The sequence below is a fragment of the Colletotrichum costaricense genome, assembly GCF_030867565.1.
Source record: "Colletotrichum costaricense strain IMI 309622 chromosome Unknown Scaffold_4.1, whole genome shotgun sequence".
Taxonomy (NCBI): Eukaryota; Fungi; Ascomycota; class Sordariomycetes; order Glomerellales; family Glomerellaceae; genus Colletotrichum; species Colletotrichum costaricense.
Window position 1 is genome coordinate 991,989 of NW_026848233.1, and position 16,100 is coordinate 1,008,088.

The window sequence follows — 16,100 nt, forward strand, 5'->3', positions numbered from 1 at the left end:
GGGCCGTGAAGATTTCCAAAAAAAATATATGAGACGAGGGAAAGTGTCTAAGTAAACGAAGTGAACTCAATCGAGGGTGTCGTCGACCGGATTTTCCATACAGGTGTTGGGGAGTCTTCGGTTTTGAATAAGCATGAAGGCAAATGAATCACATAGTCAGACTCGTATGTCTCCAAACAATGCGTAGGTGCTAATCTATCGTCCCGTCGCGTGAACAGCCGTAGCATACAAATGTCTATAAGTCATCATAAACCCCGGCCTAGTGTAGAATTGATTTCGATTATATTGATTTGCAGTAATTGCATAGTAACGCTCTCTAGAGTATTGTCTCTCGAAAGCTCTTCAAGGAACCGACTGAAGCGGGTCGAGAGCTTCCATAACCCATCCCTACATGAACTCCAGCGCTACAATAAATACAGTAAACCACAATAGGTATATCCTGACATACAAGATGGTAACGGGTACACATCGCTGATTGATGTCGCAAAAAGACGAGGTCAACAACACTCTCAAAAACCCCCCTCGTCACCTAAGAGGCCACCCTTCCTTCTCCCGGTATAGTGGCGGGCCCGGCATGTCGCCCTCCATCTCAAACACCTCGTTGGTGTCGGGCAACTCCTGAGGCCTCTCCATCGTCTCCATCTCCATCACCGTCGTCGAGTCCAGCTGTGCCGTCGTCGTCGGTGACCGCGGCGAGTGCAGCGCCTCGTCACCCACGACCGTAGTGCCCGTTCCCGGCCTCGCCGTGCTGGGTGACATGATATCCAGAGACGACTTCCCCACCGGCGCTTTATGTGCCATCGTCGGCGCCACCGAGTCCGATTTCGAGTCGCTGTCTGCGCTACCGCCGTTCTCGCCCGCTGCTGCTATCTTTTGTGCGTGCCGTCTCTTGCGTCGTCGCCAGAGGAGGATGAATGCTAGCAGCGCCAGCACGAGCGTCCCCGCCACCGACCCAACCGCGATCGCAATCGTCGTGCCAACAGAAATACCCCCTCCCCCTCCGTCCGATGACCCGGTGTCCGATCCGGCTGGTGTACTCGTCGCCGTCGCCGTCGCAATCGAATTACTCCCCGTCTGCGCCCCCGTCGTCGCAACCGTCTCCCCTCCGCTCCCCGTAGCTGTAGCCCCTGTATACGTCGCCCCCGGCACCGTCGGATCCGTCTCCAAAATACTCAAATCCGAACTCGCCCACCGCACCTGCACCGCATACACCAGCGCCAGCTGCGAGGTCGGCTGATTATCGCTATTGTAAAACGACGTCGTCGGGATCGTGGAAATACACTTGCTGTACCCGTAGCTCTTGGTGTCGGTATAACAGACGTACCCCGTCGGGCAGCACAGCCGCGGGGTCTCGCCGACCGTGACGGGCCCGCCCATGCCGACGGCGCCGTCCTTTGAGGTTGCGAGCGAGGTCGGGAACGCGCAGCCTTCGGTATAGCCTGATGGGCAGATGCCGGGGGAGTAGTAGCCCCAGCTGTAGTCGTTGACCTGGTGCCATGATGTGGGCATGCATACTACGCTCGAGAGGGGCGGCGTGATTGTGTTTGTCCAGTAGAGGGAGTTGCAAAAGTCTGGCGTCGCGAAGACGGTCGTTAGAGGCGCCGCGCCTCGTTGGGTTGTCATTGGATTCGGATCGGACGTCGTCGTCATTTGGAGTGCTGTGTTCTGTATGTACTTTGGGTAGGGAAATATTGGCCTCTCCTCCACGCGCTGCTGGGAATGGCAGCGGACCGATTACTGCTGCTCTTCTTGCCCCGACAAGAAGATGAAACTAAGAATCAATTCAAGTCAAGGGTGTCTCGAATGTGTGTTCTGGTTCTTTCGTATCCTTTTTCGAGTTCGACCCCCTTTACTCCATATTCTGCCTTACAGATCGCAAAACGATTGCAGAACCGTGGTCTTGGCCTCGTGGGATGGTCCCGTAACTGTTCCCCCAAAATCCCCGATATCGAAGGGTCCGTTGGGGCAGCGTGAGCAACGTGTAGTGGGCCTCCCGGTGGGATATCAGCAGTCCAGTCTCGAAGAACGCGGGCGGGAGATCTTCCAAGACGCAATACACGTAAAATTTCGATCAACGTTGAAGAAGAGTCCAAGTTTGACCGAATAGGTAGGGCAGTAAAGTTAAGATGGTAAATTGGCAGGAAAACAGGAGCACAGATTTCCCAAAGAGTAAACAGCACTGGACACAATACTTCTTGGACAGACTTCCCAGCTATCCGATGGCCGGGGACACCAAGGGTTTCGGGACGGGGACCATCCCACCCCCTCCTTGCTAACAGAACTGCAGTCTACAATACTGTTAGTGGACTAGTCCGCGGACAACAGAGACGGTCTGAAGCAAGAAAGGAAAAAATGGTCCAATTCCATTTCTTGGTCTTTGGGAGGCCTTCCTCTCTGGGCGGGCGCGCGCTCCGAGCGCGAGTCATAATCGGGGGCGATCAGGGGACGGCTCCACCGCCGTCATAAGTGTCGTAATAATGTTCTGGATTCCCAGTCATCCCCAGTGTTGTGCACTCTTGTCCGTGTCAAACTGGCAGTGTCTTATCCCTCTGGTGCTAGCCGAAATAAAGACTCGAGGTGCCGCTAACCGCTAGTTGCCCGCGCTTGTTGTGCGAGTTACTTAGTTGACTTGCTTGCAAATGGTTCAGATCTGCAAGAGAATGCGATGGATACGAGGTTTTCCGCGTCGTGGTCAGTGGTTTGATTTTCTGCCCTCTCTGGAGTCTCTGATGGTCAGCTTACCACCTACCTATCTGTGCCATTTACCCGAGACAGCGAAGAATGGCAGCATACTTGACGTCAGGTGGCGTATGAACCGCTGTCTAGTGTCTAGTGTATCAATTGGCACAAGAACGGTCCTTGACCGATAGCAACGTCGGCCACCGTGCCGAGAATCACTAATCCGCAGGCAGGTTCATCAACTTTACCAAGATTTAGCCAATTGGTCGACTACAGAAACTGGATCGTGGTCGTAGGCGTGGTAGGCACGTGAAATTCAATGTAACCTTAATAAAACGCTAACAAATGAAGACCACCCTTCATCCCAGCTGGTTTCTGGTTTCTCTGCTCATGTTACCCCGTCGGCCTTTTGTGATTTTCCAACAATGCCGTTTTATTCTTTTCAGTGGAATAGTCGCCTATGAGTACTTGTGAAGGTGTCAACTGATGGCTGGAGAAATCCGGAAATATGGGAAAATCCCAAACGTGGCTAAGCGGCCAAGCCAAAAAGCAACTGATATGAAGCCATGCCCGGGCCCGTGAGCGGGCTCGAATTCCAGGCCGGACCCGACTTGCGCTTCGCCAGCTCGCGTAAAGAATAATCCCACGACTCCGGAAGCGAGTAATTCATAATAACAGCCGCACTTATGACATCCATAGAGAGTGGGAATACCGCATGCACGGCACGCTCCTATATGAACCCGTGTGACCCTCTTCCCGTCGCAGAATCGCAGCCACGCCCAGGATATGCAAGGCACGCCAAACTTCAGAGGCTATTGAACTCTGTCCCCTTCTCCGTGGATCATCCAATCATTACTTTTGACACCCATCTGTCAACTCAATTGGGAAGAACAGACTGGATGGCTTTCTCAGGAGGTGGGGGGGCCAACCAGGCCAGGCCGAGCTCAGCTTGACTTTTCCTTTCTGTCTCAGTGTTTTTCTGCCCACTTTCTGGAGGGGCGCAGCAGGCAATCCCTGAGACTTTTTCACAATGGAGTTTTGCGGATGGAGATTCTGGCATTCTGCACAGCCGCCATTGCGACTAGCTCGGCTTTTTCTCCCGCGGCTTTCTCAAATTCTGCTGCTCTTCTCCATCGGCATCCCTGGTGGCCTAGGCTGGCACAACTGGCTGGACCTTGCTGGAGTCCTGCGGCTGTGGACAAGTTGGACATGGCAAACCTGCAAGGCTGGGCCAATTCCATTTTCGATGAAATGGATGATGGAGCAGAACAGAAGCTGTCCTTGTCTTGGCTTTCATGCGGCAGCGTGTAACAAGCGACCAGTGGGTGAGTGGGTGGGTGGGATGTGCATGCGAATGGGCAGCCCTACCAGGCGAAACCTACCGTGTCCAGACGAAATGGCAGAGAGATCTTTCGACAGTTACACCCGCCAGAACAGGGAAAGCAAGAAGGCAAAATGTTTGAAAAAAAAAATGCGTTGTTGAATCGACAAAAAACAAATTTCCATCCATAGGGCCCCTCAGCAACAAAATAAATGCCTCGTGGCGGAATCGAACCGCCGATCTTCTCATGTCACTAGGTACTAGTGAGACGCTATACCACTTAGCCAACAAGGCGATATTTGTGCGATCCAAATTGTAGTTTGTGTAGTGTCGCGCCAGCTCGCGGACTCCGCTCGAGCTGCAGCGCATCGCGACCTCAACGACTAGCCAAGAAGCAGGCGCAGCCGAGCGCGTTGCTCAAAGGCCCTTCGTACCGAGAGCTATGTCTTATATTATCAGCTTGTGTCGCCTATTTCCTGTCATCTTGGTTTCCTTCTCGTCGTTAGTCTTCGACTCGTCTCTGAGGCCCGCAAACTGCAGCCTCGATATTGACATGTTGAGAAGGAACATGGCGAATAAGATCCCATACCCAGTAGTAATTGCTCGCGGCATAAATTTTCTCCTTTCCTATTATGTCTCATCATCGTAGGATGATGGCCCTTGCTTCATGTTCGTCGAGTCGAGACCGAGTCCTCTTCTTTCAGCGGGGTGAGGCGACTATCAAGCTTTATTAGCAAAGGTCCGGATACTCCTAAATCAGATATTGCTTTATCTGAGTCTCATCTTTTTTCAATTGCCTGAATCGGATGGCAATGAGACTGGCTCTTCTAGAATTTTCCGTGAGTGTTTTCTTGGGGTTTCTTTTCTTTGCAGGGGTAAGTCATTTCCCTCCTAGACGTTGGTCACAGGGGACTGGTATTTGAAGGCAGCATTCAGGATTACCAAATCCCTGGCGAATCTATGCAGACAAAACTCGGGAAGGAGTCCGTTTCATGAATCACTTGACGCGTAAGAAAGCGGTTGCGTCGGTGTTTACATGTCGGTTCGCGTACGTCACGTGGTGGCTACCCGTGGTGGCGGTAGGAGAGAGGTATGGCAGGCGCGGCCGGGACGTTGATGAGAAACCGCAACGGTATACCTCTTCGGCTAACACCACTTGACAGAGGGATATAGGTCTACTCGTGGCCAATCCTGTCACCAACGGCAGCAGGCGCCTCACAGGCCTGTGAGGTCAGGTCAAACTGCCGTTTGGCGGGATGGTTACGGGCGAGCCTGATCGACTGGCTTAGCCTACGCTAGGTTCGAGGTTCGAGTCCCAGCATGAGCACCAGAGATGTAGCCCCCAGTTCAGCACCGGGGGGGTGAACTCTTTTTGGTTCTTGTGAGTAATTGGGCCCAGACTTCGTAATTGCAAGCTCGATATCTTGACGTCTCGTCGGCTTGAGATGAGAGTCAAGGCAGTAATTCGTTCAAGTGCAAGAAGTCATCCATGATCTTTTAGTAAGATTGTTAGGTTTACTCACTAGAGGAGAAGATCCAAGTCGATATGGTGCGGCCAAAAAGCGCAACAATGAGGGCAGATTGGTGGCTATCTCAGAAAGGCAGTTACCACCGCGAACGCGTTAATATACTAGTCTTCCCGAATTGAAACGGGGGCTTTTGAGGGACTACTAGATCAACCCTACATATAGGTAGAAATAGACACGTTTCTTTACTTTGAATTCCATCATTGCTGGTTATTTACCAAAATAGGGATCAGGATGGCCATGTCATGAGTGGATAGTTGATGGATTTGTAAATTAATAGGTCGTGGGCAAACGGAAAACTCGAGTCTTTCCTACCCTAAGTAGATTTGCAGAAGTTTCATGAACGTGAGTAGCGTGTTCTGGAACATTCATACTGAAAAAGGCAGTGCAAGCGTCGCCATCCGGAGACATATTCCCAGCACCAACACGCACTTTCTTAGTCGTTGATAGGTATTATTCGGTTGAAACAAAAGTGTTGGCATTTATCACAAGGTAGATGGATGTGACCCTTGTGAGTCTTAAACCGGCTCTTTGGTCTTAGCAGCGTTGATCTTGTGGACCTGTGTCATAGAAGGGACAAAAGCATGGAGCATTTCCTTTATAAATAGCGCTGCCTGATTAGGCCTTTGTTGAAAACGCGATGTTGTGAATTCTGTTGGTCTGTGAATATCCCAAGGCCTTCATTTAACCTTGCTATCCCCATGCATCCAAGCGCTGTCCAGATCTTAAAAAGGTTCAAGACAACAGATTGCACGGTGGCATGATGGCGGCCTATTCAAGGCTCCTCTGAACCTGCCCACAATCCAAGTGAATTATGTGCAAGTCCTGTCACCCCGTGACAGCTCCTTCCTTCAAATCTGGCCCTCGGCGGTCTCAGCATTCTCAGCATTCTCGAGCTTCGGCTTGATATCCTCGGCAGTGGTATCCTCCAGCTCCTCCTTGGCCTTGGCAGTACGTGCCTTCTTCTTGGAAGGCGTGCCCTGCTTCTCAGCATTGTCGCCATCATCCTCATCGGAAGGCGCCTTCTTCTTCGGGGTGCGCTTGGCACGAGCCTTCTTGACCGGAGTACCGTCCTCGTTGGTGGCAACAGCACCGCCGCCAGTGAACCAAGTCGGGTGCTTGTTGACGGCTGCAGTGACGCGCATGCGGGCGGCATTGGTGCTGGCGGAGCCAAGCTTGGCGGCAAGAGCGTCGTAGTCAAGGGCAGGACGAGCCATGAGCTCCATGATGGCGATCATGAGCTTGATCTCGGACTCAGTGCAGTCGAGGCCAGCGGCGGCAGCACCGGCGTCAGAGTTCTTCTTAGGAGGCATGGTTGTTTGTCTGAGGCTGATGTTAGCTAGGTAAAGTAAAGAGCATGTGAGCGGTAGGTATAACAAAGAACTAACAGTGGTAAGAGATGTACGAGCTGTACTGATGAATGAGGTGGATAGAGTTGGCAAAGCAGTTGCATGAAAGGCAAGGTGAGTGTGATGCGTCGAGTTGAAGAAAGTGGCAAGGCTGGGTGAGAAGGAGAAGCCTTTTTGTAGGTGAGAGAAGAGAAGCAAGATGGAAGAAGCAAGAAGGGAAGGGGCACTGACCCTGGAAAGAGCAACAGATGGAAGGAACAGCTTCTGCCTCTCAAGGCAGGTACATCTCCAACTTTAGTACAAATGGAAGGAACTTTCCAAATGGGCTTTATCTTGAGATCGAGGAGGCAGGCGCACTCTCGGCGGCATTTCCTCGAACTACCTTACTTCAACACAAGCTTGCTTACTGGGTTCCTGCATAATGGCTTGCGCTCCCCGAGGTTCTTCGCACTTAACTTGGGTAGGTTCACCTGGCTTCTTCTGCCTTCTCGTGGCCCTGGCTTATCCTGCAGGAACCACCAGCTCGAACACGGAGCTACCCTCGTCGACTCCCGACCATTCAGTAATCTCATCCCTCCACATCCTGCCAGTAGTATAGTCTCAGCAGTATCATCACTCGCCCCTTCTCCTCCGGCAATTCTATTGCCAAACGTGATGGGAACGCTTGTGAGGCCGATAGGTAGCTTACTTTGATCGATGACTGGAAAGTCGCTAACCCCAGATATCTCCAGCCTCTCCCATTTCTCATCACACCATCGGTATTCAAGCAGCTTCTCCGTCAATGCTGGCACATCAATGTTCTCAGCAGTGACTCCGCGATCGACAAAGACGACGAGGTCCTATTTGCCCTCATGGACGATGAAACGATCGCGCAGCGCTTCGGCACGACCAGGCCCGTTGACGAAAAAGCTGAACTTAACAAGAAGGATGGCTAGCCAAACGTCATCAGGTCGTAGCTGGAGGTGTAGGTGTTGCTCCCAGGCTAGGACAGTGCTAATGAAGCCGTTTCTAGAGGCTACGATGGTGTCTTTTTCTGCGTCGGAGACGCGCAGTCGGAGACGGATGTTTGAACCGAATCCCGCCCATTCACATCGTTCTGGAAAGAGAAATGTTGGTAAAAGTCTCGAGATGGCGATGGTTTTTTGGTGCGATTGCCTACGACTACATCGTGGGGTCTGATAATGGTTGGCACCGGGGACGGGAAATATTTCTTCTGAGCGTTGAATCAGAAGTAAGCGGGCACACCCGTGGGACTTGGAGTTTGTGGGATTTTCAACGACCTCGCAATGTATTCATATTTGCGTCAGGTACCTAACAATACTCCGCTGTTGGTTCGTCGATGCCAAGAGACTTTTGGGGGAGCTGATTTGCCAGAGACTCCCCACTGCTTTCCTGGCCTAACTGAACAACATGAGCTATGCAGCATAAGACCGTAATTTTCCATCTCGTGTAGATGATTTGTGTACCGCCTTATGTATCACGGTGTTTCAAATTATCGAATATGATTATGTGTCCTAAATCGCCCGCAATTGAAATTTGCATTGAGAGCCTATTTGGCCTCACATTGATTGTCTGCTTCATACTCAGAATAAACGCTAGTAAGTCAAGTCAGGTATTTGCTTCACGGCTTAAAACTTTTTGCGATAAACAGCAAGTGCCGTGGGCAGACAAAATGTTGTTGTCCAAGAAATGCAAGATTAGGTTTCAAGCACTAGATGTGATATATGACTGTTAAACGGTGTGGAGTGGCAACCGGGTTCCGTTCCACTTTCAGGGCAGGTTTCGTGAGACTTGGCCCTGGAACAGTTAGCGTTAAAACGACCATGGAGAATTTCTCAAAGTATGGGGAGAAGCGACAGCGAACTCAGAGTTTGTAGCTTATCATGTGGTTGAGATCACTTTGTTTTAGCGTTGGTGAAGCCGGGTGTTCAGAGTTTGGCACGGCCATGGAAAACGTGGGAGCTGTGAGAAATTAGGCTAGAGGCCAAAGCACCATCGTCACCCCTGAACAGGAGGGCCTCTTGATTAAACCTAGAATCAACGTCACAGCATCGAAAAGTGACACATCTCTATCTCAGAGCGAGTTGACTGGCCGTGAGAAGTTCAGGGGTTACATGGGGGCCTTTTTCGTTGTGATGTGTAGGGAATGTCAGCTTGTGGTAAGCTCATGAGCGAGTGCTTTCCTTACTCCAGTCAAAGCCCAACAGTTGCCCCACATTAGCATAATCATTATACAAAGAATACCTCAGGCACATCCAACAACGTTGAAGAGTGGATGGCATGTGGCGGTGTTCCTTGGAAGCAAACGACTGGAACGTCATATCATAGTTGACGAATCAGTATCGGAACAATCTACATTCACCAATAAGACAGGGACACTGTGGACAACTTGGGTGCTTGAAGAATTTTACTTCATTCTATCAAAGAATCGAGTTGAATTCTAGTGAAGATATGAGCTAACTGACAAGAACTCTAAGTTGCTTCAGGTAGATGTCACAACACCCGTCGCGTATGATATCCCAAATGCAAGGCCCAACAGCCTCGAAAACTATGTGACACACCTCCGCAATCCCACCTTACGCCACCATCCTTTGCTCTCTCGATAGATCAGAAGTTGCAGGTGGATGTGCTCTGCTGGCGACAGCATTGGCTGAAGCCGAAAAGTCCTACTTCAAGAGCGCACTCGTGTTGCTAGTCCCCCAGGGTTAGCTCCAATCTTGACTGCAAAAAGTATACGATCCGCTACTTACACCCTGCATGTTACCCTCAGAAGCCTGGCAACATCTCTCAGTCTGATCGTCCATGGGAACAACCTGGTCCTGATCGTTGCTGACGCAGCAATAGATCGTCTGGGCTGCGGCGCTGTGAATAGGTGTTTGTGGTTAGTCATATTGAAACCAAATGAGATGAGGTGAAGCATAGACGAACCTGGCAGCGAAGCAAGCGGCGATGAGAGTGGCGACACGCATTTTGATAGTGTATGATTGGAAAGAGGTTTAAGTGAGTGTGAGTCTAATGAATGTGGTGACGAAGAGAGAGTGCTGGTAGATTGGTAATGACTATTGCTGAGTGACAGCAACGGGCGAAGTTGAGAGCATATTAATATCTGAGAAGATACACATGTATGTTTGTTCGTGCTGTAGGAAGCTTTTCTTACGGCTTGCTTACACGCAGCTTTGCTCAGCCATGTAAACGGGTTTTACGAGCTTGGCAGATTCAAGTCGGAAAGACCGGGCTAAACGCATCGTACCACAACGACCGACTCGTGAGCTATAGTCTAGTACACATACGGCAGGACTTAATTAAACATTCAATACAGTGTTGGGGTAGACCAAGTGATCTACACTATACAATTACACAGATCATAAATAGTATCAACCGAAAGCGAAACCCAGCCTGCCAATGACGACGTGTGTGGGGCGTAGGGACTTTTAGGGTTCCAACTCTTCGGGGTATTAAGATGAACCGCCATATAGGCTCTTGAAACCCGGTCCCTGGCAATTAAATGTGGAACTCGCCTTGTTGCTTCAGAATTAAGGTTGGCCGAGAGTCCGACATCGTTACCGACAAGAAATCTGACACATGAGCCAGGAATAGACTTTGGGCAAATGCTAGCACGTGGACGAGTTTTACGCGCTTTCAGGAGTTTGCGCTTGTTTACAGTATATGAGAATCGCCGACCAAGAACTGCAGGAGTTGCCCGGGCGAAAAGCTTGCGGACTTGCGGATGAGGAGTTGACCCGACTGCCAACTAAACATCTGATCAACAACCCAGAAGCCGCGGTCTTACCACGGCCCTGCCGTTGCTCTATTAAATGAAGTAGATGCGCAATGCCTCGAGCTAGACCTTTTTGGACATGGAAGGTATATCGACATCATACGAGACAAACCTAGCTGCAGTGATGCGCAAAGATCGACTGACGTGCATCGCTTTGTAAGGCTGAACTCGCGCGGGTTACACAGTCAGCGCCTCAAGTGTTCTAGAAGACATATGCATGACACCACTAAGGCACTTCTCTGGCCTAACAAAAAATTTTGACGACTTCGCTCTCGGTCTATTTCCGTACCTTTCTTCTACAACAGGAAACTACCGACTGAGCAACATTTCAACTTTCCCGATTCGCACAGCTCACAAGTCACAACCAAGCACGCCCCGGCAGAGTTTAGTTGCTAGTTCCTTGGCCTCTTCCTCGGTAGCGAGGAACTGGCCCTCTCCCTTATCCCAAGTGAGTTCGGTTATCGTGGCATGGCGTTCACCGGTAGGTTCCGTTGTGTCGCCCGCACCCGTCGCCGCCAAGACGACATTCATGCGAAACTGTTCGTCCCCGGTCCAGCTCCTGTGCAAATGCACCACGAAGTCGCCGCGGGCGTCCGGCTCATCTGCGCGGCACATCCAGCGATCTTCCATTTGCGATGGCTTGAAGCCTTTGAGGAGCTTCTCGGCGTCGTTGCGAGAGACGCTGAGGTTCCAGGTGGTGGTGGCGGGGTTCCTCATGGTTGGTGATGTTCTGATAGATGATTGGGTGAGTCTAGACCTTGTGGTTGATAGCGGGCCTTGTGGCAAGTCTGAATAAGGGAGAACGTGGGGCGTAAGGTGACGGCTAGAAAGTGGGATGTGGGAGATTTGAGATGGTGACAAGAATAAGGGTATTGCTCGATTTTGACTACTTGGGACGATGGAAGAGAGTTGATGTGGGTTTTGGAGATCTCGGATTAGACCCATCTACGTACGAGTCTTGATATACTTTTCGCCTACGCTAAAGCAGTCAGTCCTGGGTGTTGGGAACTCTGGCGGCATAATCTTCCTATTGTGGACTACAAGGCAGTCGGAAGATTTGCGGTAGGCCAGGATACGTGTGCGGCCTCTGCGGGATTGGAATCGGGGGCTGAAATATGGAAACCCGCTAGGGCCATCATATCAGGGGTGGTCTGGAGTATATTATATGGCACACATGATCTGGTCCAGGTCCAGGCTTATCAGCTCAGACCACAATCTAATCCACGCAGTATTGGACATTGTGCTGAGAGATATTTGTTTCGTCATCCATGCCGTAAGGCTTTCCTATCAGCCGTGACTGACATGTATCGTCCAATAGCCGTCGACCCCATCCTGGTCATGCTTGAAATCGTCTGATGTGAGAGAATGGGATAGCCATTTTCGTTCAGCCCTTCGAGCCTGTCTATCGGTGCCAAGAAACACTGCGACCGCCAAGGGCTGTCCGTATAGCTAAATACGAGACATGTCTCCGCATAGCTATGATAAAGTTTTGGGGTTTAGGGAGGATGCTAACGGTGTTGAAGCCCTGTCAATATTGAAAGAAACGATTCATAGCTGAGTCGAGGTGTAATAAATTGTGTATGTTTAATTTACTTTCATAGAACTTCCCAACATTGGTCTAGTTGGCAATCTTTTGCGGCTTTGGCTATAGTTTGTGTCTGGTGACAACTCGTCTCGTCTTGACAGAGCCAAGCTGGAGTGCTCCGTAGAGGCTTAGACAGGAAAACTTGTACGGATTTCTGGTGCCGGCAGTTAGTCTCGGTCTCGGGATTCCCGTCATGCCCTTTCTCGACTTGATGGTGCTCGGCGACTAGAAGCCCCAACCGAGATCTCAGGCACGATGCTATCTTAAGACAGAAACACTGAGAATCATATGCAACATGGTAAGTATAAAGAAAGCATGACTTCTCACCAACTTACGTACACTTTGTATCACCATAATCATCACTCTCTTTATCAGTCTAACTACCGACCTCATCCCAATCTCTCATTGACTCTGGCTGCTTTTCAAGCCTTGTCTTACACTCTTTTCTCCTTCGTCAACAATTTGTCTTGCCGTTTACACGGTTTGTCGTCATTATGATATCCCTAAACAACTTTTTCGTTGTGCTTGTGCTCCAACTATGGACTGCAATCTGCAATGCCCAGTTCAGCGTTTGGCGCGCCGATACCAGAACCCCTACCGAGATGCGCGCTGCCGGTCTCTTCGCTCCTAGAGGAGCCAGCCAGATCCTCCAAATCGTCCCCAACGTCAGCATGTACAACCACGCAGTCGGCGCCGACAACGGCGCCAGCCGCGACAATGACGGCTACGTCTCCACCACCGCCAGCGAGGACACCGCCGTCGGCTTCCTCAGCAACATGTTCAACGGCAACGGCTACGTCTACGAGATCGCGGCCGCGGCCAACTTCATCCAGGTCTCCGGCACTCTGGGCGAGTTCAGCCCGTACCCCAACGAGCAGGAGTACGCGGCGCTCGGAGGCTTCAGCTGGGACCAGGTCATCCGCTGGAGACACTACACCAACGGCGTTGCGGACGGCGGACTGCAGGATAACAACGAGTATGAGGGCCGGATCTACAACGGCCTGAGACCCACCAACTCCATGCCCAGCCTTGCTGGCTTCCCTGCCGGTCACCGTGCCTGGACATTGTCCCCTTGGAACGCGTTTGCTCAGGGTGGTGCAGGCTGCGGCGGTGGAAATGCTGCCCGCACTCTTTTCATTCGCCAGGGCACTTGCAACCCTAAGGAGGATGCCGAGACTGTTGCCAAGAGATTCATTGATGAGAACTGCTGGGCCAAGGACCTTTGCGGTTAAATTCCGATGATCGAGTATCCTGTGAGCTCCTCGTTTTGGAAGGGCACTCTTATTTCTGCACTAGCCATGCCTGGCGAGGCAGAAGGGATTAGTCGAGGTTATTGATGTCCTAATTAACTCAGGACTTAGGGGATAAGAATGGAAGGGATAGGAATGGATTGAGGAAGGCCAGACAGTCTTTACCATTGCTGATATCTTGAGAGTCTCATTTGTCTTCATATGTCTGTCTTAAGATATTCAAAGATAGCTCGGACAACAAATGACATGTATCGTCAAGAAACCGCGTTTGCCCCCTTTGAGTATTTGTGATTCACGCTCATAATCGTTACCTCTTTCAAAATAGCCTAATGAATCATGATTTGCTCCTCAGTTACGGAGCTCCGAATTCTATGTAGGATCTCACCACAGGTAAGCCATTGGTGTGGAACTCCGGGGCTTGATTATACAAAATTGCGAGTGGCTATTGCCACGAGGCATACAATTTTGTGGCTGACCTTGAACACTAGAGGAGGCGTCTCAGATTCCACTTTCAGGGTTTGCATTATTCCGCAACTTATCGCCTGGTATCTAGGTAGTCCGCGACTGAAGAATAAGCATTTCCAGTCTTTCTTCAATCCGCCGTAACGAACCCCTAGCGGCCAAAAATTCAAATCGATAGAAAAGGCCTTTCAAGATGATGATTCGCAAGGCTCGGACGCCACCCGAAAGTACTTGCAAAGGCTCTACGAACTATCAGGTCTTCTGAAGAGCACACGAAACACCTCGACTTCGGAAGCTCATAGTGATTTTAACACCGAGAGATAGTAAAGGTACAAGAGAGGTACGCAAATACTATCAATTGCTATTAAAGAATATATGTTTCACAGACTAAGCACCAGGGAAATAATCACTATATCAGGCAAAAGGAGAAGCTAGTAAACACCGGGAAGGCTTCTAAGCCGGAGCAACCTAAAAAGCCCATATAAAGGTAGAAGCGCTTCGTTATCTGGGGCTTGCCTGGGTCGGGGAAGTCAGAGATAACTCTCATGTTTACTATCAAGCATCAAGGACAGTTTCGGGCCGAGTTTTGGATCTTTGCCAGGAGCGACACCAACACAAAGATATAACATCTATGTGGTGTGAAATGATACTCCTAAGATTCGAGGATCATGATGCAGGGGAACTTGAGAGGGCGACGATCATCTCGTAAACGCGCAACTTTTCCGCTATTGCGAGCACCAGAGGCTTGCCGCTAGTGCTAGACAGTGCGTGAGCTCGCGTAGGCTTCCACCATCCGGTCCTGCGATACAACGGCAAATTGGTGGCGCTTTAGCCTTTTGATACAGCTGCCAAATCAAAAGCTCCAAGCTTGCCGCCGCAGCGCCACAGGGCGTTCAAACTTCATTTGAAAACGGCAATCCGGTCCCTGATTCTGTGCTTATCAGGAGTTCCATCACATCCCCTTGATGACGCTAAAATCAGGGATGTCAGGTCACTTTTGGCTTGTCTCAAATGGCGATCAGCCGTTGAACCACCAGCACGGCACTTTGAGATTATAAGAGCAAGACAATTCCAGAATGACTTGTCTATTTCGTCTTGGCAACTCACACTCCTTCCCACTGTTTTCCATTCCCCACCTCATAACCTTGTTCTCTACACTCCTTCACGTTGAATCTCTTATCACATAACTCCACAATGGCCACCCCAGCTCAAGCTAATAACACCCACAACAACGGTCCCATCGACCACAACGACCTCAACGAATGGAAGGATCGTTTCAATGACGTTCTCGCTCGCCCTAGCGAGCACGTCAACTCGAAGTCTCCCGAGACTTCTCGACCTTGGCAGAACGGCTTTTTCGGCTGCTTCAACCCTATCGACCTTTGCGCCATCACTTGCTGTGTTCCTTGCGTGACCTTTGGTAAAACCCATCACCGTCTTCGTAAGAACGGCAGCCTCACGGGCTATGAGCCTATCAATACTTCTGTACGTCAATACAGCAAGGTACTTCGACGTTTGTGCTAAGCTGACTTGCTTCATAGTGTCTCATGTTCTGGGGTTCCACTTGCTTTGGCCTCCATTGGATCCCTCTCGCCCTTCAGCGCGCCAACCTTCGTGAGAAGTACAATCTCCAGGGCAGCTGTCTTGTCGATCTTGCTACTGCTTGTTGCTGTGGGTGCTGCGATCTGATTCAACAAGAAAAGGAGGCAGAGTTTCGCGAGGCTCAGACTGCTATCGCAAGCAAGGGCTACGAGGCCACAGCGGGAATGAGCATCCCCCAACCTGAGCAGAAAGTCTAAGAAAGATTTCATGCATTGATTACTAGGTAGATGTTTTAAGTCCGTTACGGGTTGATTGTGTACATGTCCTATTGTCACTTGGACCCTAGGGTGATTGACTGAGAGAGTGGTGATGTTCCATTTGCATGAGATAACCACATTAATGTATTCTTTCCAGTGGGCGGGTGCATGTTTTGTCTTTCCCGCCTTTGCGCAGTCTTATTGGCGCTCTGTGAATCTAATCAGAGGTGGTACGTAGAGCAAAAGTACTTTCTGCAGTTAGGTACTTGATTAATTATCCCTAGCCCAAGTTGTTGTTCATCTCACGTCAGCAATGCCAGTCTGGGTACACTACTCATCCCCTTCAAAGAA

General features: G+C 50.5%; 9 protein-coding genes across 9 annotated transcripts; 4 read left to right on the forward strand and 5 right to left on the reverse strand.

Annotated features, from left to right (window-relative positions):
- Positions 1–525: 525 nt before the first annotated feature.
- CCOS01_04363 (uncharacterized protein) lies at positions 526–1,650 on the reverse strand (the record flags this gene model as incomplete). Its single annotated transcript, XM_060452545.1, has 1 exon — positions 526–1,650. The coding sequence occupies one exon, from the start codon at positions 1,648–1,650 to the stop codon at positions 526–528; it is 1,125 nt and encodes a 374-aa protein (XP_060316503.1).
- Positions 1,651–3,709: 2,059 nt separating this feature from the next.
- On the forward strand, positions 3,710–4,212 carry CCOS01_04364 (uncharacterized protein; the record flags this gene model as incomplete). The annotated part of the gene is made up of 2 exons (XM_060452546.1): positions 3,710–4,129; positions 4,192–4,212. 2 exons carry the CDS (start codon positions 3,710–3,712, stop codon positions 4,210–4,212), a joined length of 441 nt encoding a protein of 146 aa, XP_060316504.1.
- Positions 4,213–6,377: 2,165 nt separating this feature from the next.
- CCOS01_04365 (uncharacterized protein) lies at positions 6,378–6,839 on the reverse strand (the record flags this gene model as incomplete). The annotated part of the gene is made up of 1 exon (XM_060452547.1): positions 6,378–6,839. The coding sequence occupies one exon, from the start codon at positions 6,837–6,839 to the stop codon at positions 6,378–6,380; it is 462 nt and encodes a 153-aa protein (XP_060316505.1).
- Positions 6,840–7,529: 690 nt separating this feature from the next.
- CCOS01_04366 (uncharacterized protein) lies at positions 7,530–7,810 on the forward strand (the record flags this gene model as incomplete). The annotated part of the gene is made up of 2 exons (XM_060452548.1): positions 7,530–7,541; positions 7,607–7,810. 2 exons carry the CDS (start codon positions 7,530–7,532, stop codon positions 7,808–7,810), a joined length of 216 nt encoding a protein of 71 aa, XP_060316506.1.
- On the reverse strand, positions 7,715–7,933 carry CCOS01_04367 (uncharacterized protein; the record flags this gene model as incomplete). The annotated part of the gene is made up of 1 exon (XM_060452549.1): positions 7,715–7,933. A coding segment is annotated over one exon (219 nt), but the record flags the coding sequence as incomplete, so codon positions are not given.
- A 1,549-nt stretch (positions 7,934–9,482) lies between these two features.
- On the reverse strand, positions 9,483–9,844 carry CCOS01_04368 (uncharacterized protein; the record flags this gene model as incomplete). Its single annotated transcript, XM_060452550.1, has 3 exons — positions 9,483–9,566; positions 9,626–9,737; positions 9,804–9,844. The coding sequence occupies 3 exons, from the start codon at positions 9,842–9,844 to the stop codon at positions 9,483–9,485; spliced, it is 237 nt and encodes a 78-aa protein (XP_060316508.1).
- Positions 9,845–11,004: 1,160 nt separating this feature from the next.
- On the reverse strand, positions 11,005–11,370 carry CCOS01_04369 (uncharacterized protein; the record flags this gene model as incomplete). The annotated part of the gene is made up of 1 exon (XM_060452551.1): positions 11,005–11,370. The coding sequence occupies one exon, from the start codon at positions 11,368–11,370 to the stop codon at positions 11,005–11,007; it is 366 nt and encodes a 121-aa protein (XP_060316509.1).
- A 1,362-nt stretch (positions 11,371–12,732) lies between these two features.
- CCOS01_04370 (cholera enterotoxin subunit A2) lies at positions 12,733–13,470 on the forward strand (the record flags this gene model as incomplete). Its single annotated transcript, XM_060452552.1, has 1 exon — positions 12,733–13,470. One exon carries the CDS (start codon positions 12,733–12,735, stop codon positions 13,468–13,470), a length of 738 nt encoding a protein of 245 aa, XP_060316510.1.
- Positions 13,471–15,144: 1,674 nt separating this feature from the next.
- CCOS01_04371 (uncharacterized protein) lies at positions 15,145–15,749 on the forward strand (the record flags this gene model as incomplete). The annotated part of the gene is made up of 2 exons (XM_060452553.1): positions 15,145–15,435; positions 15,492–15,749. The coding sequence occupies 2 exons, from the start codon at positions 15,145–15,147 to the stop codon at positions 15,747–15,749; spliced, it is 549 nt and encodes a 182-aa protein (XP_060316511.1).
- Positions 15,750–16,100: the final 351 nt, after the last annotated feature.